This window comes from Nannospalax galili, unplaced genomic scaffold, assembly GCF_000622305.1.
Source record: "Nannospalax galili isolate Female #2095 unplaced genomic scaffold, S.galili_v1.0 scaffold786, whole genome shotgun sequence".
NCBI lineage: Eukaryota > Metazoa > Chordata > Mammalia > Rodentia > Spalacidae > Nannospalax > Nannospalax galili.
The window spans coordinates 2,392,427-2,414,897 of record NW_008355774.1 but is presented as its reverse complement, the minus strand read 5'-3'; the positions used below and the strand labels follow the sequence as shown (position 1 = coordinate 2,414,897).

Genomic DNA, 22,471 nt, shown 5'->3' with positions numbered 1-22,471 from the left:
TGGAGATCATAAATTTAGCCACATATAGTCAGAGAATCTTTAAAAGATCTATATATTTACATTCATGTTAATGTAGAAATAAAAATCAAGGAGAAGTTAAAGTCACAAAGCAGGGCTTACCAGTGTGGTGGCAGACGACTCCTCATGTATTCCAGATGACAGCAGCTCTTGAGATGACGGCCTCCCTCCTCCCACATGTACACATTCAGTGAACCATCCTCAGATGTGGAAAGGACATGCAGAGAATCCTGTAAAGGACACCAAGATGTAAGTGGACAGGAGTCAAGATCAGATCAAATCAGAGAGACAGGACCAGTGAGATGGCTCAGTAGGTAAAGGCACTTGCTGTGTAAACCTGATGACCTGAGCTAGATCCCTGGAATCCACATAAAGGAGGACAGAGGGAACTGGCGCCACAAAGTAATCCTCTGGTCTCCATGAGTGCCATGGTATGTAGCACAATCGCACAGTAATTGTAATAAAACAAATTTATACCAAATTTTAAAAACACAGGATGAGGGGCAGCGTCCCACATACCACCCATAGGGTCTTGATGTCTCTCTGGTGGGCCTCAAATCGATGCAGCTGGAGTCCATCAGTGGTGTAGAGGAACAGATACGGCCCGCTTCCAAAAATGATCACATTTGCATCACTGACTCCCATCGTCCTTGGGGTGCCTATATGTGCTGGCAACAGGAAGCCTTCAATTGGCTGTGCTGTTTTCATACAAAACATATAGAATAAAAATGCAGGCCATTTTTCAAATCACTTAGAAGAATATATCATTTCTCAGTGAAAACATACTCTGGATTTTCACAGGACTCTAGTCAGTGGGACAATGAAGATAGTCCAGGGGTTTGACAAATCTGTGTCACTGACCATGGTAAGGTGTGCTATGACACAGGAACACTGTGGACCATCAATAACAGCTCAAACATTGGAAAGCTGCTGTGCTGGAAAAGGACATTGGAAACTAGGCCCTAACACATGATGGAACTGAAAACATGTCTGTCCAAGGGAGCAGGGTGTCACACTTGAGTGTTACAGTTAAACAGGCACAGGTTCACACCCAACTGAGGAGCCCCTATGGTACCTTTACAAAGGCTGACATATTTAAATGCATTTATGGTTTAATGTGTCTATAGGGAGTCAGTGTTTTTTTTTAAGTAATTGTTTTAACACTTGTTTGATGTGGTGGGGCATGAATGGCACAGCGTGAATGTGACAGACAGAGGATGACGTACAGAAGTTATTTCTCACCTTCCTCCATATAGGTACCAGGGAATTGAGCTCAAGTTGCCAGTCTTGATGGCAAGTGTCCCTACCCACTGAACCATCTTGTTGATTCCATAATAATATACTTCCTTTTCCTCTGTATTTTAAAAATTTATTCATTACTATTATTGTGCATTTGTATGAGATGTGTGTGTGTGTGCTCATTGAGCTCTCTCGACAGCCCCATCTTTTTGTTTTTTAAGAAAAGCTCCTACTGTATGGTTCAAGACGGCCTCCATCTCATGATCTTCCCTCCTCAGCCTCCTAAATGCCAGTATTTTGCCACCATGGTTTGTGCCACCATGCCTGGCTTGAGAAGCGTTTCTAAGGTGGGAGGCCCACCTACAATAGCTTTTTTGTTCCCAGTGTTCTTCAGTCCTAGATCAAATGTGATAAATCCGGTGTATCTGTGGGAGCCTCTCCGGTACATCAGTGTTATCCTGTTTTCTCTCCTTGGGGTCCAACAAGCTGTAAAACCGAATGCAAATGGGAGACAGACATACATGGGGAAGCATCCCTCTGATGGTCTCAGGAAGCAGTCCATTAGAAGCACCTGTGGAGAGATGACCATTTGGGGAATTGGTGAAGGCAGGCACTACAGCAGTCTGGCACATGAGTGACTCCAGGTGTGTTCTTAGGAATGGATCCTTGTGTGGCTGGCTCTGTTCGCCATCCCAGGGAGGGCTGAGCAGTCACTGCTTTCACTTGGTGTGTGAGTAACAGTGTTCCTGTCCCTGTCATAGTCACACATAGAATGGAGTCCCTGACTCAAACCACAGGGTCACACAGTCATCCTGCCATGTTGGACTGCTCGTCAAACAGGTTGGTTAAGTAGCATTTCCCATCACAAAGACCTGTGTTTTTTCTTGTTTTCTTGTTGCTGCTGTTATTGTTTTGTTTATGGTTATCATACTTGTGTTTGTTTTGTTTTTTTAAGTGAGAAGGCATTGAGACAGGTTCTCATTGTTTAGCTGGGGCTGTCCTTGAACTCATGGCAATAGTCCTGCCACTGGACCCCCGCTCCTCCTAAACCCCAGAATCCACTCCCTGGTCTGGGATTGCAGGCCTGTGTCCATATCCAGTATTGTTTTTACCATCATCCCTCTTAACTCCTTGTTCTCAAGTATCAAGTCCACAGGTACAAGATGTGCTAATCAGAAGCCAATGACTTCCTTGGGGCTAATGTATATTTATTCAATTTTGGACATTCTCTGCTTTCCAATCATAGATAAAATTTACAAAAGCAAAAGTAAAGGTCCAGGACCCTTACTTCTTGATATCTTTCACACCTTGCTTCATCCCCCATTTGACTGAGGTGTCACAAATGCATGAATAAATATTTGACATTGCGACTGGACATGTATGCTTCCAAGAACACTGATTCCTGATTCTAGGAAGGGCTTCTGCTTATGATAGTCTTAGAGGAGAGGAAGAAGGATGTCTGGGCCTCTTGAGGTCTAGAGCTCTAACTCTAACTTGACCCTCCCATCCTGAAGTTGAAGTTCCCAGAACAGAACCTACCTTTGGGTAGACATGAGGATGTGTCTTACATGCAAAGACCCATTTATTCTCAGGAGAGCAGCATAGCAATTCAACACCATATTCAAATGCTCGGATCACAGAAAGAGACCTCAACTCAGGTAACATAAATGTGTAGATGTGACCAGCATAATCGCCCACCTGAAATCAAAGCATCAGCACCTATGAGCAGAAAAACACATTAAAATACACACAAAAAAAAGAAAAGGCAGCACTGTCAGCTCTGAAATACTGTGCCATTTCTTTAATCTCAGGATAGAGATCCAGCTCTCTGACCACCCACCTTCACAGAGTGAATGAGATGATTGCATGGAATAAGCCTTTCTTGGTCTTGAGAAATGGCTTGGGGGTTAAGAACATGTAATATTCTTGAAGAGGACCCAAGTTCGGTTCCAAACACCCTCATAAGGCTGCTCACAATATCTCTAACTACAGCTCCATGGGATCTTCTGCCCCTTCTGGACAATATGGGTACCTGCACTCATGTGTGCATATACCCATATACAGATATACATCTATACACATAATTTAAAAATCTAAACAAAAAGTCTTTCTAAGCCCCAAATCACTCTTCCCAATGACTCACTGGGACATCAACACTAACCTTTACCCTCCCCAATGTCTGATAAATTCAAATCTCTCTCCATTGTCCCTGTTTAAGTTCATGGACTCAACAATAAGACACATTTCAAGGATGCAACATAGACATGAAGATTTAGGAAAGTGTGTGTGTGTGTGTATGTGTGTGTGTGTGTGTGTGTGTTTATGTGGGGGCAGGCGTATATGTGTGTAATATATTCAAATGTATGATGCAGGTATGCAAGTCTATGTACACATGGAGGCCAGGGGAGTATGTCAGGTGTCTTGCTCCATTACTCTCTACTCTATTCCCTTAAGACAGAGTCTCTCATTGAACCTGGACTATACTGGCTGTCAGCAAGCCCACTGGGTCCTTCTTTCATGGTTCCACACAGTGCTTTGTATACAGGTGCATGCAGCCACATCCTAATTTTTATGTGGGTGCTAGGGATTGGAACTCAGGTCGTCATGCTTGCACAGCAAGAACTCTTACCCACCGAACCATCTCCTCAACCTCCAGGAAGAAGATTTTTATTGTTTTTTTTAAAAGAATGGCTGTGAGCTGGAGAGTTGGCTCAGCGGTTAAGAGCACTGACTGTCCTTGCAGAGGACCTGGGTTCGATTCCCAGCACCCACATGGCAGCTACCAACCGTCCTTAACTCCAGTTCCAGGGGAATCCGAAGTCCTCTTCTGATCCGCAGCATAACTCCCACATGACAGCTAACAGTCATCTGTAACTCCAGTTCCAGGGTATCTGATACCCTCTTCTGACCTCCATGGGCATTTCAGGACACAGGTGTTTTTATATGCAATGCAGGCAATACACTCATACACATAAAATAAAAATAATAAATATTAAAAAAAGAAATTGTTTTAAAAAAGAATTGCTTTGGGAAATGTATGGGAGGTATGTCAAAAGCCAAGATGGTATGGAAGTTTCCATGGTCAACACTGATTGGTACATAGAGATTGACTCACAGGTAAGCAGGGATGACTCCAAGACAACAGATTGAGATGCGATAGTAAGGGGCAACCAAGTCATCTGGAATTTTGTTTTGTGCTCCTAATCAGATTTGAGGATCACTTACCATGAGGAATGGGCCATCTTTTCTAAAAAAAGCTCTCAAAATAGAACATCCATAGGGCATGGTATAAGTAGCTAGAGCAGTCCTATTGTGACAGTTCCACACTTTGATGGTTTTTTGCAAGTCTACAGTGATGGCAAGCTGCATCTCAGGAAGGGTAGCCAGGTTGGTGATGATGCTGTCCTGGACTGGACTTGACCAGATCATAACACCCTAGGGAGCAAGAGCAGCATTGCATTCAAGGTTCTCTGCATATCCACTGTGTTCAGCCCGCCCATCATTAGGAAGCCTCTTCTGAATTGGGAGCCACTTCTTGCTTATGAGAAAAGGATATGAAAATTCTAAGAATCTCAAGCCAGGCATGGATGTGTATGGTGTCACCCCATCACAGGGAGGCAGATGTATGTAGATCACTGCAAGTTTGAGGCCAGCCTGGTCTACATATCAAGTTGTAGGCCAGTCAGAGCTACATCACAAGATCCTGTCTCTTTAAAAAATAACAAAAAATAAAGAGCTCAGTTATGTAGGGGGAGTGAAGATGGAAACAGGAGCTAGGCATTATGTATAGATTCAGAAACTAACTCCACAGAACATAAAGAATATGGCCAGCATGATAACTCAGCAGGTGAGGGCACTTGCTACCAAACTGATGACCAGAGTTTGATCCCTGAGAGCCACATAGTAGAAGGAAAGAACCATCTCCCTCAAGTTGCCTTCTGATCTCCTTATGTGCTCTATGGCATGTATTCAGGTATACACAAATATAATTAATTTTTTTAAAGAGTGATCAGATTCCCTGTGCGCAAATCATTTCTGTCTTTTACTAAATGTAGTCACCTCCTTTGTCCCTTAAGAACGATAGTGCTCTGCTCACTAAGAGTTAACAGACTTCTTCAGGCTTTTCTGAAGATGAGGCTTGAGGCAGGGAGTATCTGCTCCCAGGATGCTGGAAAGAAGACTAAGACACCTGGATCCTGGAATGCTGGGAACAGACTGCCACATCCCTCACCCTGCTTGTGCATGTATCAAAGGAGGTCTGTTATTGGGCCAGTTGCCACTGCCTTGGGCACACTGTACTGTTTTCTTAGTAATAATGATAGAAAAATTCCCGTGTGTGTTTTGAACTGTTTGACTGTGTGAGCATTTATCATATGTAAACTCTATATGAACTTCTAACACTAAGTTTCCTAAATAAAAGCTTTCCAGGATAGTAAAGCACTCCTGAGTGGTACAGCCTGGAGACATCTGGTTTCAGCTTCAATTCCCTAGCACTGGTCACAGCAGGACATCTACAACTAACAGTGCAACATCCAGCAAGTTATTATCATGGCTTCTATGGGGCTGCTATTAGATTTTAAAACATATGAGACCTATTCAAAATGTTTAAACTATCGGGAAAATCATTATTCCACCATCAACTCTTTTATATTACAAAAAAGGGAGAAGAAATAGCTTGTCTTATAATCTTTCCTTTAACTTTTTTTAAACTGAAGTACATCACACACACAATGAACATAAATTTAAATGTAAATTTAATAAAATATTATAGGAGAGTATATTGCCACTTCTAAGTCCTAACTCCATTTTAAAAACATTTACTTTTGCTGGGTGTGGTAGTACACGCCTTTAGACCCAGCACTTGGGAGGCAGAGGCAGGTGGATCTCTGTGAGTTTGAGGCCATCCTGGTCTACATAGTGAGTTCCAGGCCAGCTGGGGCTGCAGGGAGACCCTGTCTCAAAAAGCCAAAAAAAAAACCAATTATGTTTTATTCGTGTGTGTGTGTGTGTGTGTGTGTGTGTACGCACACATGACTGTGTCTTTGTGTGTATGCTACATGTGTGCAGGTGCCCATGGCAGCCAGTAGACTGCAGAAGATCCACTGGAATTGGAGTTATAGGTGGGTATAAGCCTACATGTGGGTGCTGGGAACACTACCTAACTCTGTTTTCTCTTTTCTCTTTTTTTAAAATCTTTTTTCCCTAATATATATTTTTGTTGAATTTTTGTGCATTTCATATAAAACATCTTAACCATATTTAAATCCCCTCCCCTATCTTCATTTCCCATGGCCCCTTCACCAGATTTCATGCATTCTGTCATATATGTTAAAACCTATCGAATCAAGTTTATGTCCCCAGATGTCCTTAGTGTGAGTTCATCCACTGGAGCTTAGTCAGCCTATTCCAGCAGTGATCAGCTGCTAATAGTTCCTTAGCTAAGGTTGGGACTTCTAACCCATTTCCCCAGTTCTATACTGGATTTTTGTCTGGCTTGAGTTTGTATGGGTCCTGGGCATGCTGCCACCATTGCTATAAGTTCATATGAGCCAACTGTAAAACTCTGCTTCCTTATGGTCACACAGAGAATAAGTGTGAGATGCCCAGCCCTACGTGACACATCTGCAATGGACCCTCTGCACCTGAGGCTCACTCACATAGTGGAACAGTGGGTAGAGAGAGAGTACTAATGCATCTCTTAACTCCCACCAGCAAAGCTTCCTCATGCAAGAGAGGGCAATTAATGCAGAAAATCACAACTAGCCAAAATGTAGAGGTCAAGGGACTGCAAAGTGCTTGTCCCTGGATAGGACTTCTAGGCTCTGCCACTCAGGGCTCAGGGACCATTACAGAAGAGGGGGTGGAAAGATTGTCTTTTTTATTTGAGATGGGGTCTTATTTTGTAGCTCTGGCAGGCCTAGAACCAGCTATTGAGACCAAGATTCCCTCAAATTCACAGACATTCATCTGCCTCTCCCTCCCTAGTGCTGGGATTAAAGGTGTGCACCAACAAGTTTAGCTCCAAACTCTTTATAAAGCTATTATTACCCTGATAGCAAAACCAGGTAAAGACAGAATGAAAAAAGAAAGCTACAGGTCAATCTCCCTGAGGAGCATAGACAAAAAGTTCTCAACAAAGCACTTGCAAATTTAATAACACACCAGGGGCCAGAGACAGCTCAGCATTTAAGAGTGTACAACCTTTTCAGAAGACTTGAGGTAAATTTCCAGAACACATATTGGGTGGGTGACTCACAACCACATTTTTCCTGGTCATTTGAAACAGGGTGCCCTGTCGCTCCAGCTGGCAAGAAACTCACTATGTAGATCAGGCTGGCCTTGATCTCACAGACATCTACGTACCTCTGCCTCCTGAGTGTGGGGATTAAGGGCCTGTACCACCATGCCCGACCTCACATCACACTTTTGACAGAAGAAATACTCTTTCATTCCTGACAAATAGTAAGATAATTAGAAAATAAAAATAAATATCTTAAAAATACACCAGAAAGTCATTGACCATCATTAAGTTGGCTTCGTTTTAGAGATAAAGGGATGGTTCATTTTACATAGTCAATAAATATTATAAATTATATAAATGGACTCAAAGACAGAAATCAAATATAAATAGATACAGAAAAGGCTTAGGCAAAAACAGCACACCTACAGCATCAAAGTCCAAAAGAAACTTGGAATAGAAGGAATATATCTCAACACAATAAGGGCCACATATGACAAGCTATAGGCAACCTATATTAAATGAGAAAACCTCAAACATTGCCACTAAAATCAGGCATAAGACAAGGATGCCCACTTTCTCTGCTCTTATTCAGTATAGTACTGGAGGCAACAAAAGGGAAACAAATAGGAAAGGGGAAATTCAAAGTGTCCTTATTTACAGATGATGTGATTCTATACATAAGGAGTCCACCAGAAAAATCTTAGAATGGATAAATGCTTCAAGCAAAGTGGCAGTATACAAAATTTACATGGAAGAAGAATCAGTAGTCTTTCTATATACCAATAACAAACATACTAAACAAGAAATTAGGGGAAAAGATATCATTCCTAACAATCTTAAAAAATAAACAAACCCAGGCATAAACCTAACCAAGGATATGAAAGCCCTATATATGAAAATTATAAAACTCTGAAAAGCCTGGCATGGTAGTTTCATCTTTAATCTCAGTACTTAGGAGGAATGGGTAGGTGGATCTCTATGAATTTTAGGCCAGCCTGTTTCAGTTCAGACCAGGCTACTTAGCAAGACCCTACCAAAACAAAGAAACAAACAAGACACTAGAAGACAGAATGACCGCCCATGCTCATGGATTAGAAGAATCAATATTGTGAAGATAGCGATCTTTTCAAAAGCAATCTACAGATTCCATGCAGTGCCAATGAAAATTCTAACGTCATTCTTCACAGAAATAGAAAAAACAATCTTAAAATTCACTTGGTCAAAGCAGACAAAATCCCAGCACATACATGGGGAAGTGAGTAGGAAATCTCAACCCAGTCTAAGGAACTTTTGGCAAATAATGGCTGCTGGGAGGAAGAGAGAGAGTGTCTTACAGAGATGGGACTCTTGGTGGGTCTGGTGAATGGATCCACACTGAAGGACATTGGAGGATACAAATCACACTGTATAGGCCATAATATGTATTATATATGAGAGTGGCAGTGGGGGCAGGTGGGGAGAGGGGAGAACTAAATGCCATCAAACCATATTGTATGATAATCACAAAATTCAATTAAAAATGCAAAAAAGAGAAAACCCTATATTTAACAGTTTTTTAAAAATCACTTTAATAAAGGGCAAAAGACCTGGCATAGACGAAGCAATCCAAACAAAAATAAGCTAAGGTTGAGAAGTATCACCATTCCTGATTTCAAGTTATATTACAGAGTCATAGTAATAAAACCAGCCTGGTACTGATACCAAAACAGACAGAACAATGGATTAGAATAGAAGATGCAGGTATAGGGTCCAGAGCAAGGGAGCAGGAGGTTGTTGGACAGCAGGAAGGAGAAATTCCTATGAGTTTGTTTTTACAAGCTCTTCAGGCAACAATTCTGACAGTGAAGTTGGAAAAAAGTTAAAGAGGGAAAAGCTAGTTGAGTTCGAGGAGGATGTCAAGTGTTTTCCACTATCACCTTACCGCCTTGAGACATGGTTTTCTTACCAACTCTAAAACTTGCCCATTCGGCTAGGCTGGCTGGCCAGCAAGCTCCTGGGAACCACCTGTCTCCATCCTCCAGTGCTGGGGTTATGGGCACATGAAATTAGTGCACAGGAAGTGCTTTTACCCACTGAGCCATCTTCCCATCCCCAGTGATTGATTGTGGACAAAAATGCAAAAAATACTCATTCTCTGTAGCAAATGGTGCTAGGCAAACTAGACAGTTACATGTAGAAGGAAATTAGATTCCTAGCTCTCATCCTCAAGAATCTGACCTAAACGGGACCAAGATCTCAAGGTAAGACATCAAATGTTGAAATTCCCAGAGGGAAAATGCTCCAAGATGTTAGCCTAGGATGCTCTGAATAGAACTCCAGCTGGTCAGGAAATAAGGCCAACAATGACAAATGGGAGTACATGAAATCAAAACGCTTCTGTACTGCAAGAGTCAGTTAACTGACACAACTGAAGATTATATCAACTCCACATCTGACAGAATTAACATCTAGAATGTGTAAAAATCTAAAGAAAAATAAATAAGGAAACAAACAGGCCAATGAAAAAATTGTCTAAGAATATGAACAAAGTTCTCCAATGAAGAAACACAAAAGGCCAACATACTTTTTTATTTATAGATTTTTTTCTGTGGATTTCATACAGAACATCCCAAACAATCTTAAGACAAACTTTTTTTAAATGTCCAACACCCTTAGCTATCAATGAAATGCAAATCGGAACTACTTTTTGATTCCATCTTACCCAGGTAGTTTGGCTACCATCAAGAAAGAAAAAGATAATAAATGCTCATGAGGATGTAGAGGAGGAGGAACCCATACTCACTATTGGTAGGCATGTCTACAGGTGCAACCACAATGAAAATCAGTGTGGTTTCTCAAAAACAGAACTAAACATAGTTCTATTAATAACTACTAATAACTAAAAATAGAACCTTCATATGACCTGTATTAGTTACTTTTCTGTTGTTGTGATAGAAAAACCATGACCAAGGGAATTTATAAAAGAAAGAGCTTATTTGAGCTTACAGTTCCAGGGGAATTACAGTCTGGCATGGCAGGGAGGCATGCGTGGTGGCAGAAGTGGCTGGAGTAGGAGTGGAAGCTAAGCTCTCACTTCTTCAAGTAGGCACAGGAAGCACAGTGCAACTGGAGATCCCAAAAGGCTTAAGAACTCTCTGAGTCTGCCCCCAGTAACCCTCTTCCTCCAGCAAGGCCACACCTTCCTATGACCTCCCAAAACAGCGCCACCAACTGGGGAACAAAATGTCCAAATACTTGGAACCTATGGGGGACATTCTCATTTAAACCACTACCTGACTCACCTATATCAATCTAGGCATATTGCTAAAGGACTATCTCATACCACAAAAATTCCGGCACAGACATATCTATTGCTGTTCTATTTACAGTAGCAAGGAAATGGAATCAGTCTAGATGTCCATCAACTCAGGAATACATAATGAAAATACAGAACATATATACAGTGGGATTTGATTCCGTTGTAAAGATCATGAAATTATGAAATCTTCAGGAGCACAGATGGAATTGAAAATGCTGTATTAAGTGAGGTTACCCAGGATCAGAAAGGCAAGCACCACATGTTCTCTCTCATATGAAGATCCTAGCTTCTAACTTTTATATCTGTGTATTGATGTGGGGATGAATATGTGTAGGAAATAGAAAACTAAGAAGGGGCCCACTTAGGGGGAAGCGGCTTTAGTGAAGGGGAGAGTGGGAACACAGGGGATGTAAAGGTTTAGAGGAGATGGGAGAAAAGGAGGGGGAGGTCAACCCAAACCAATGATCTAAAAGCTACAAGAAAACTCATTAAAAAATAAAGAGTTTGAGCAGAGTAACCTGCCCTGTGTGGGGTGATAGGCTGCCCACAATATCCATGGATTATTAAATGAAGAACCCAGTGCCAAGGGTGGGCCACATCCTTATGTTTGTCAGGGAAGCTCCTGGGCCCCCAAACAGTAGAAGCTATTGCCACTGCTCTCGACTACCCATAGTATTAAATGGTAAGAGCCTATTGCTGAGGATACCACATGCTTTGGTTGTGGGGCTTGGAGAAGTCAAGCTGGCACTGAGCTAGAAACTTCTTCCCTGCTGTATAGCCCTCACAGTGCTGGAAGGTATTATGTAGGTTTCTGGGGGAGAATTGTCATCAACAGTCTCACTCAGCCATGGACTCTGCAACAATTCTGACTGGCCAGGCAAAATGAACCCAGTTATGCAATAGTGGGGAGTCTGTTATGGGATAATCAACTGCTTTCTGGGTGAATGTGATGCCTGCTCTACCAGGGAGAATTCATGTCTGGTACTGTAAACCCAGTCAAAAGCTCCTGGCTGGGGATCTCATAGATGCTAGTGAAAATGCTAGATGTTGCTATTGCTTTGCTAAAGAGACTTGTTCTTGTCAATTTGCCTTCTAAATAACTATGTCTATGTCCATAGAAGAGTGATGTTGATAACTTTGCTGAGAATCTCTTTGAGGTGGGCAGCAGTGACTGAAGATATTCATAAATGGGAAAAGCACAGAGGATAAGGTCTGTTGAATGATCAGCTGTAAGTGCTCCTACTGCCCTCTTTCTTCCTCAAGGCTCAGGGAGCAACAGGCAAGAAGGGGTAGAAAGAATGTAAGAGCAGGAGGAAGGAGGACAGTGGTGTGGGACACTGTCTTCCAGGATGGCATGACTGATTGATCACTCTTGAACTTACATCAGCTGTGATTACCTGTACAATATCTACAAGATTGGGTCTTCAGCTGAGCATACAGGCACATGCCTTTATTATCAACATTATGTAGGCATGGGCAGCAGGAGCACTGTGAGTCAAGCCCAATCTGGTCAACATAGTGAGTTCAAGACCAGCCAGGGCCACATAGTGAAACCATCCCTCAAAATAAACAAGAACAGATTGATCTGTGAACACCCTGTTGTTCAGTAGTATATCCCCTGGCAAGGTATGCAGGCTCCTCAAAATAAAACCCCTTACGTGGCCCTGTAAACAACACTAATGAAACCCACTGGGTCATAGGAAAGGAAAAGAAAAAAATATTAAAAAGAGTAGAAGGTAACAAGAGAGGACAGAGGGGAATGGGATCAAAATACATTAAGAACATGTATGAAATGTCAAAATGAAACACATTATTATAAGCTAATAAAAACACATATGAAAGAGATATGAGAGTGAAAGGGGACTGGTGGGTACAGAAAGGAAATCAGCCAGAATGAAGAGACATACAAAAGGGTTATGGGGTGAATATGTATGATCAAATACATTATCAATAATATATGATCAAATATATTAAATATTACAAAGACTACATACCCCCCTCCAAAATACTAAAGCATCCCTACAAAGAAAAATCTAGTGCTAGGTGGCTTCATGCTTAAATTTTATCAAAAATTTAAAGCAAAAACCAACATTGTTCCATAGAATTGAAAGGAAAGGAAACCTTCCAAACTTATTCCATGAAGTCAGCATTACCTTGTATTGAAACCTGACAAAGACACAACCAAAAAGAACACCATAAACAAAGATGCAAAAACCCCTCACTGAAACACTAGCAAATTAAATTCTCCAGCATATCAGAAAGATCATGAACTAGGGTCATGTTGTTTAATTTTAGAAAGGCAAAGATAATTTGACATATACAAATCAAACAAGACATCCCATAAATACAATGAAAAATAAATTTATATGGTCTTCAAATAAATGCAGGAAAAGCATGTGATAAATTCAGTATCCCTTCATGATAAAATCCCTAAGCACATTAGGTATAGAAGGATCAGCCTCAGCATAATAAAGGCTAAATTTGACAAAGCTGTGCCTGATGTCACCAAGTAGGGGAAACTATACACACGTCCTCTAAGGTCAGGAACAAGACCAGAGTGTCCACTCTCACTGCTCTTATTCAATACAGTATTAGACATTTTAGCTAAAGCAAGTAGGCAAGAGAAAGAACTGAACATATACAGACAGGAAGGAAAGATCAAACTGTCCTTGATACAGAAGATACGATTTTCTACATAGAAACACTGACAGCCTTCACCATCTCAAGACTGTTAAAACTGACCAATAAATTCAGCCAAGTTGCAGGATAGAAAATTAATATGAAAAATTATTATTTCCAAATATACTAATAATGAATATTCTGAGAAAGAAATCATTAGGGTAAATCCATTCATGATAAACAAGCAGATACACAAATCCCTAAAATAGTAATAATAATAATAATGGGGGCTGAAGAGATGGTTCAGTAGTTAAGAGCACTGCCTGTTCTTGCGGAAGACCTGGGCTCAAATCCCAACACCCACATGGTGGCTAACAACCATTTATAACTCCAGTTTCAGGGGATCCAATGCCATCTTCTGACCTCCACGGGCACTGCACAACACAAGTGCACTTAGATACATGTAGGCAATACAGTCATACCTATAAAATTAAAACAACAAAATTAAAAAAAAATAAAGTGAAAGACCTTTACAATGTTGAATAAGAACATGACTCAGCTATAGTCATAAAAACAACATGGTACTGGCACAAAAATAGACCCGTAGATCAATGGAACAAAACTGAAGACCCAAATATGATTAATTGCAATTTTAGCAACCTGATATTTGACAAAGGGGCCAAGAACATTAACTGGAGGAAAGACAGCATGTTCAGCAAATGGTGCTGGCAAAACTGGATCTCCACCTGTAGAAGAATTTGTGAAGCTTAAAACTCTGAAACTGTTTGAAGAACATTGGCAATAACCTACAAGATATAGGTGTAGGAAAGGATTTTCTAAACCAGACATCAACTGCCCAGGAAACATAGTCAAAAATCAACAAATGGGACATCGTTAAACTAAGAAGCTTCTGTACATCCAAAGAAGCAACCAAGGAAATGAAGAGAAAACCCACAGAATGGGAGAGAATCTTCACCAGCAACACATCTGACAGAGGTTTAACATCCAGAATATATAACGAACACACAAAACAAAGAATCAAGAAAGGAAGCAACCCAATTAAAAGATTGGCTGAGGAGCTGAACAGAGAGTTCTCAAAAGAAGAAATGAAGATGGCTAAGAAGCATGTTAAAAGCTGTTCAACATCATCAATAATTAGGGAAATGCAAATTAAAACCACTTTAAGATTTCATCTTACCCCAGTCAGACTGGATAAGATCAAGAGAACAAATGATACCAAATGTTGGAGAGGATGTGGGGAAAGGGGAACACTCATCCACTGCTGGTGGGGCTGCAAACTTGTTCAACCCCTACAGAAAGCAGTGTGGAGAACTCAAAAAACTAGTAAAAAGGTTGGGCATGTTGGCGCACGCCTTTAATTCCAGCACTTGGGAGGCAGAGGCAGGCGGATCTTTGTGAGTTCAAGGCTAGCCTGGTCTACATAGTGAATTCCAGGACAGCTGGAGCTACAAGGAGACCCTGTCTCAAAAAAGACAAGCCTACAAATGAACCTACTATTTGACCGAGTTATATCACTCCTTGGCATATACCTAAAGAACTCGTCCTATTGCAGAGACACTTGTACATCCATGTTTGTTGCTGCTCTTTTCATAATAGCTAAGAGATGGAAGCAAGCTAAGTGTCCCTCAACTGATGAGTGGATAATGAAAATGTGGTTCATTTATACAATGGAGTTTTACTCAGCAGTAAAGAAAGATGAAATCATGAAATTTGCAGGTAAATGGATGGAACTAGAAACTTTTATACTAAGTGAAGTAACACGGACTCAGGAAGAAAAAAAAATGATATATGTTCTCCTTCATATGTGGATCCTAGCGTCAAGTCCTGATAAGTGAGTATGTATCCATACATAACTACAGGAACCAGGATCATGAAAAGGAACCAGGGAGGTAAAAAAAAGAAAGAATCTGAGAGAGAACAGTAGGAAACAGGTAATAAGGGAGATATGGATAAAATAAGGGAGATATGGATAAAAATGGGGTTATTTTAAGGGGGGGAGAGAGGGTTAAATGAGGAAACGGGGATAAAGAGAAAGAATGAGATCAAGAGAGGTGGAACCATAGAAGTGTATTATTAAGGGAGAAATGGGAAATATGGGGGCACTTTCAACGGGGAAACCACGGTAGAAGGGTTAGACAATGCAAGAGATAAACAATGCCTAGCTAGTTTTTAAAAACCAGAGGGAACCATACTAATCAAACAACCTACTGAGCTACTATATAGCTCAAGGAATACAATACATGTCTAGGCAAGGTTTATCTGAGAATGTTTGGTCTTTGCCCAAGCTTTATCTTCATAGCACATGGTAATTAAAAGCACCAGGCTGGTGGAACTAACCTTCTTGGATATCTAACAGCCATACTTTGAGGTCTATACTAATTTGGTCAGAGGGACATGAAGGGCAGTTTTTGCTCTTTGCCCTCCTTGGTCAACTAAGCTCCAGGGGACTATGAGCATCTCTCAAAATGTCCTGTAACTGTGGTGCATCACCTGTCCTCTTGATCAAGGAGGACATGGAAACCCCACCAGATGGACTTGAACCAGTGTCCAGTCTACAGAGAGGTTCAACACAGAGGAAACATTTCCTCCATGCTTCCAAGTGAAGCTAGCCATGGTCAAGTAGGACCTTTGACTTATCTTCACATAGCTGGAACTGGTAAAAGAAAGGAGCCAGGGGCTCCTCCCAAGCCCATGCAACCCCTGAGGAACAGCTCCTCAAACAACTTTAAGAGTAAAAATAAATTGGTTTATCTGGGCCAACTGTATGGTGTTAAACACCCAAAAGGAAAGCTAACTAAAGAAACATTGTAGGAGCCAGGGAGGAGGTGCATGACCATTTAGAAACAGTTCTATAAGCTCTTGGGAACCTGCTCATATGATTCTATGGCAATGGTGTCAGCATACACAAGTCCCATGCAAACTCAGGCAGACAAAAACCCAGTACAGAACTGGGGAAATGAACAGCGTACCCCAATCTTAGCTGAAGTAATATTGGCAACTGATTGCTGCTAGGTGAGGAAGAGCTGATCTTCCTAAAACAAAGAACTCTGGATAGGCTTACTAGACTCAGTGGATGAACAAGCACTGGAGAACGGCTGGGGGCACTGACAACACAGTGGACAGTAACAGGGATGACAGAGTATATGGGCTGGTGGTGGGGGTGGCTATGGGAGGGTGCCATTTGGGGTGTGGGTATATAGATGAGTAAGTTTGTTTTGGATGTTCTGTATGAAATACACACATACAAAAAAAATCAACAAATAAAAAAATGAGTTATATTTGAAAAAGAAGCACAAAAATTTGCTCCATGTTATTTAGTAGAGGTGAAACACATTACCACTGAAATCTACCTGATGATTTTATATCCATGCTAGGGGAATCTCAGAGAGTAACTGACTATGACTAGTAATAAGATACATAGAGATTAGAGATGCATGTGAAAACATCTAAGTAGCATTCAAAATGAGTTTTCCTGTATGAAACAGTATATTTTCAAATGAAATGGAGTTCTTTTTTAAAGGGTAAAACCTCATTCAATTTTATGTCTTATAGGGTTTATACTGAGTTCAATATTGTATAACTGTATCAATTCAACTGTGAACCTAAAATTTTACAGCCAATATTGAAAGAGATGCATCTTTGCTCTGGAAATTGTTATTGAATATGTTAATGCTATAATGAAATGCTTCTAATCATGTGGTTATTAAATAATTTTTTTAAAAAAGAACATGACTCAGTGGGAAAAGTGCTTGCTCTGCAACCCTGAAGACACCTGAGTTAGTCCATAGCACTGACATAAAAAGCCAGGCATAGCTCCATGTGGCTATAAACACAACACAGGTGAAACAAACAATCAGGTATCAAGAGAACTTGCTGTCCAGCCAGCATAGGAGATTAAGGAAGCTTTTACTTCAGTGAGAGACCCTATCTCCAGGGAACAAGGCAGAGAAGCGCAACTGCAGATGGCACCCCATGTCCTGCTCTGGTTTGAAGGCGCCCAGTGTCCTACTCTGGTTTCTGCATATACTGGCATAAGACTGCACACTTACATGCACACACCACACACACCACACGTGTTTGGGCACACACATACACATGTACATACAGGCACGCGTGCACGCACATGCACACACACACACACACACACACAAAGGCTTTTGCAATGAAAAGTTTTAAACACTTAAGAAGACACTAGAACATGTTCAGAGATTGAAAAAAAATTAATATTGTTCACACTACACAAAATCCTCTACAGATTCATTCCAGTCCCCAGCAAAATACCAATGACATGCATCACAGAACTAGAAAATCAATCCTAAAATTCATAAGGAAACTGCTGTGCAGCAATTTCTTCCAAGTTAGAAACCATTCAGCCCTGGAAGAAAAATGGCTTTACACTCAGGATGTTATAGAATGAGGTAAAACATCATCCTAGAGAGAAGTTTAAGACTCAGCAAGTCCAGGACCTAAACAACTCAGAAGCATCAGGAAGTCCCTGAAATTAACCAGGTGTTCTAGGTTCCTGCCCTGAGGTTATGGAAGCAGGAAGGCCTGTGAGAGAGTCTGACATCAGCAAGGCTGCCTGGAAAATAGAGATCATCCCAGCTGCTAGGAAAGATTCTCTGACTATTAAGCTGTCTGCAAGTTGTGCAGTGCACTGGAGGTCTCCAGCTTCTGTGCATCCTCGCCTGTGTTGGGTGGGCTTAGGTGTTGCAGGTGCTTTGGAGCCATCCCTGCCTCTGTAAGTAACTCCTCACTCACACTCCTTTCACTATTGCAATAAAACTCATTGCCTCACCAAGATGGACTTTGGTAGCATCCTTACTCTGGTCTGTCATTGGTTACCTATCTGAAGTGAGTAGACATTGGTTCATGTCTCCTCAAGAATAGTGTCACCCTAAGAAACTTACAAAAGCCCCTCAGCCAAAGCAAGGTTGAGTGGAAAGAACAGAACTGGAGGCATCACACCCAAACTCAAGACATGCCTCCTGTTTGCATTTACATAAAATCAGATACACAGATGTGACATAATAGGAACCCCAGAAAAGACTCCAGGCATCTACAGCTAAACAATTCTTGACAAAGGACCAAAATCTGGAGAAAGGACAGTCTCTTTAGCAAATGGCACTGGAAAAAAATTGAGTATCAAGGTTCAGAACACTGCAACTTCAGTCTTACTCCTCACCAAATACAAAATCAAGTAAAAGGGTCATAGACCTTAATATAAGACCTGAAGCTCTGAAAGGATAGAGCAAACATGGGGGAAACACTGCAGGACACTGACTTAGGAGTGATTTTCCAGGTAGGACTCCAGAGGCAGAGATGCAAAACAAAAACTGGCAAGTGGGGATTCCATCCCACTGAAAGGTTCTACACAGCAGGGGAAACAAGGAACCGAGTGGAGAGATGAGCTGATAAAATGGAGAACGTGTGTGTGCTGGCTCTTTACCTGACTGAGGGCTAATTCTAGATTACATGAAGAACTCACAACAACCAGGCAGGGGCGGTGGCACATGCCTGTAATCCAGTGTTAGGGATGTGGAGGCAGGAGGATCAGGAATTCAAGGTCATTCTCAGCTATATCACAAGTTTGGTATCAGTCAGCGTGACATGCGAACCTGTATCAAAAACCAAAAATGAAAACAAACAAAATACAAGTCATCCAATTAAAAAATGGGCAAATGGTCTCAATGGATGCTTTTAAAAAGAAGAAATACTAATGGCCAATTAATACATGAAGGCATGCTGAAATCATTAGCTATCACGGAAAGGCAAAACCATGGAACAATGAAATGCTACCTCGCTTTGGTTGGAATGGCAATAAAAAAAATGAGAAACAAAACAAATATTCTTGAGGATAAGGTGACAGAACTCTTACACACCTTATTGGATATGTAAAAAGTGAAGTCACTATGGAAATCACTGTGGCGATGACAAAAAAAAAACCAAAAAAATAAAATAAAATAAAACAGGACTATTGACTGTTGTGTATCCAGCTATACCCTCCAGAGTATATTGTTAAGGAAATTACATCAACATAAAAAGAGACTACTGAAGGCTCTATTCACAACAGCTAAGGCATAGGATAAACAGGTGAATGGATAAGGTAAACATGATACATACACAATGGGGGAATGTGAGTCAGCTATAAAGAATGAAACCTGGCCATTTGCAGGAAATGGATAAAACTGGAGATCTTTTTGAAAGTATCACACTGAATTCCATGATTTTGTAAATCACTGTGTTAACGATATATTAAAGAACCTTCTCTGCATGTCTAGAGTCTAAATTGAAAAGTCACAAAGGAAAATTTCACCTGCTTTGAAACTTGCTTCTATTAGAATCCAAGCGTCCTTTCCCTCTCACACAGTTTTGTGCCTCACAAGATGGACACAGGACTATGGAACCTTTGCTACTTGTCGGCCAGACTCACCTCTTGCACATCCCAAGTAGAAAGCATGTCCTTGTCAGACACAGTGCAGAGGATCGACTTCCCTTGTCCATCCATGGCGAGGCCACTTCCTGAGAGATACGCCATATGTCTAAAGTCTCCTGCAAGGAAACCCGAACAATACTTGGCCACTAGATATTTGAGAGATGATTGAAACCAAATAAAGATGTTTTAGCTCCCATGTCCCCTCATAGAGGGGTTTGGGTAACAACTAGACAGGATGGAGGAAGTCAGCCACGCAAGCTGCAGGCTGGCCATGTGGAGAGGTATTGCTTTTCTCTTTGAATCTGATTCTATATCTATGAAATGGATATAAAAGTTTGGGGATGAAGCTCAGTTGGCAAAGAACTTGCCTAGCATGAGGTGCTAGGTTTGATTCCTAGAACCCCATAAAATTCTGCATAGGGAATTCAAAGACCGTCTGAATATAGACACTCTGTATTTAAAAAATGAAAATAGGATATAAGAATCTCTCCATTTGGAGAACTGATTCCACAGAATTGTTCTCTGACTTCATGCACATGCTTAACACACTTGTGTCTGCATTCACACACATCAGACACACACACACACACACACACACACACACACTAAAAACATACACGATTTTTAAAAATCTAGAACACAAACTATTCCAAGTATTAAAAGAGGTTTGGGGATAAAATAAAGTCCATGCCATTTAGAAATTTGCCCAACAAATTTTATCCATGTTTTTATTCTAGAAATGGGTGAAAAATCTCTGGGAAAGGGATGGACAGGCCTGATTTTATGCTGTGACTTGAACTCTCTGGCTCCTCCATCCAGTAGACCACAGAGGAGAATCAAGACTGGTTCCATGGCTGCAACAGCAACCAGACACTTGAAATTTTAATTGCCCCTCCCTTCAAAAATGAAAACACAGGACTGCCTACAAAGAGGAAACAGTATAAGTATCTCCTCCAGGGGCCCCAGCACTTGTCTTGTTCGGCGGCGGAAGAACTGTTTCCAGGTCTGCGCACCCAGCTGTTGCCACAGCTGTGTGCACAGGTGTTCCCGGGTGACGTCACCGAAGCACCATTTCCTCAGACACAGCCTCCTGCAAGGGAGTCACAGTCCCATCAGGCTGACCTGTCAGTTCACCTCCTCCTCAGTTCGCTCTCAGCCACTGTTTGCAAGAACCTTTCCTCAGGCGGACCTTCCCGGGTGCATCCCCCACACCACAGGTGCAGGTGCACAATGAGATGGCCCGCCCTGCCCTTCCCTCCTCACCCTGCCCCTTTCCTTACCTCCACAGGCTCTCCCTGTCTGCGACCACATTCCAGCTCTATGGGAGAGAAAGGAGTCAAGCCAGCAAGCAATACTCAAAACGGGCTTCTCCCTGCTCTCACTTGTTCTGGGCTGGGCCCAACAGGTTCATCAAATACAACCCCAGCTCTCAAGACCCAGCTAGCCTGAGAGACCTATTCCTGCTTATGCAGGGAAGCTGCCATCCTGTGAGAGCTCAGAGGAAGGAGGGCTGGTTTCCAAAGGCTTGAAATGGGAACCTCGAGGAGAATTTAGGCAACACAATTTACATCTATCATCTTGTCATTTTCACTTAATTTTGCTGTTGTTATTTTTACTGTTTTGAGATAGGATCTTGTGTAGCACAGGCTGGGCTCAATCTGTCCAGGTAATTGAGTATGACCTTGCAGTACTGATCCTCTTGCTTCCACCTTCCACATACTTTGATTACGGCTGTGCAGCACCACACTCGTTCCATAGAATTTGATGCTGTCAGTGTGATTGCTGCTAATCCATAAACACTGTATGAATCACTTTGCTACTCTGCATATTGGTGTTCTCCTTGGTCAAGAAAAGGCACTGGAGCCCAGAGATGCTAGTGTGTGTGTGCTGGGTTTGTATAGGCCTGAATAAGGTAAATGTAGGCAGGGATGAAGGAAGGCTGTGTGGTGTGAGGCTGGAGGAGCCGAGACTCCACGGCTGAGGATGAAAGACCAAAAGGGCCTCACGTAGGAACATACAAGTGGAGGAGTGCCGGCAAGGAGCTGGTCAATTAGACAGCAGAGGACCGTGAGAAGGGGACCGTGAGAGTCTTTACCTTGTTCACTTGGGCAGCCTGGAGCAAGCTGAAGCCGTCCAGATAGCTGAAGATTTCTGCCAGGGGCACTGCAGGCAAATGGATCTCCATCTCACCTGGCTGAGCCACATTCAGTCTCCTTTCTCTCCTCCAGCTTGCTCTGAACTTAAAGGCTTGGCCAATGAGGGCAGCGTTTGGGGGGATTTCCTCCCTCAGCCCATCAGGCTCTGACTGAAACAAGCCTCAGGTGGGCAGACTCTCAGCCTGAACTCCACTAACCTCTTCCCAGGGCCAGAGGCACGGAGCGGAGATTGCCCCCACCTAAACTCCGCAGTGCTGTTCATCAGGGAGGTGAGCCCAACAACACCGTCCTAACACTGGGAACCAGAAGTACATGACTTGGAGCAGCCCAAGTAACTGATATACTTTTTAGAACTTTCTAGGAAATATCAAGTGACACACTCGCCTTCCCCAGATGCTATTGCTCATGTGAAGCCCATTAAGTTGCTCCAAATTCCAGGTTTA

General features: G+C 41.9%; 1 protein-coding gene across 1 annotated transcript; it reads right to left on the bottom strand.

Moving 5' to 3' along the window:
• Positions 1 to 116: 116 nt before the first annotated feature.
• Positions 117 to 22,057, bottom strand: LOC103750243 (F-box/WD repeat-containing protein 12-like). The gene is made up of 9 exons (XM_008853275.1): positions 21,968 to 22,057; positions 21,153 to 21,190; positions 20,799 to 20,962; positions 19,870 to 20,018; positions 4,483 to 4,692; positions 2,797 to 2,955; positions 1,618 to 1,828; positions 538 to 716; positions 117 to 248 (listed from the first exon to the last, which is right to left on the bottom strand). Exons 1-9 carry the CDS (start codon positions 22,055 to 22,057, stop codon positions 117 to 119), a joined length of 1,332 nt encoding a protein of 443 aa, XP_008851497.1.
• Positions 22,058 to 22,471: the final 414 nt, after the last annotated feature.

Bases quoted from the DNA above. Each gene is read 5' to 3' on its own strand.
- LOC103750243 (XM_008853275.1), bottom strand. From the start codon at position 22,057: ATGGAGATCCATTTGCCTGCAGTGCCCCTGGCAGAAATCTTCAGCTAT. The intron at 1,829-2,796 runs GTAGGTTCTGTT...ATCTCTCCACAG, and splicing joins ATCCTCATGTCTACCCAAAG to GTGCTTCTAATGGACTGCTT. The intron at 717-1,617 runs GTGGGCCTCCCA...GTATGAAAACAG, and splicing joins GAACAAAAAAGCTATTGTAG to CACAGCCAATTGAAGGCTTC.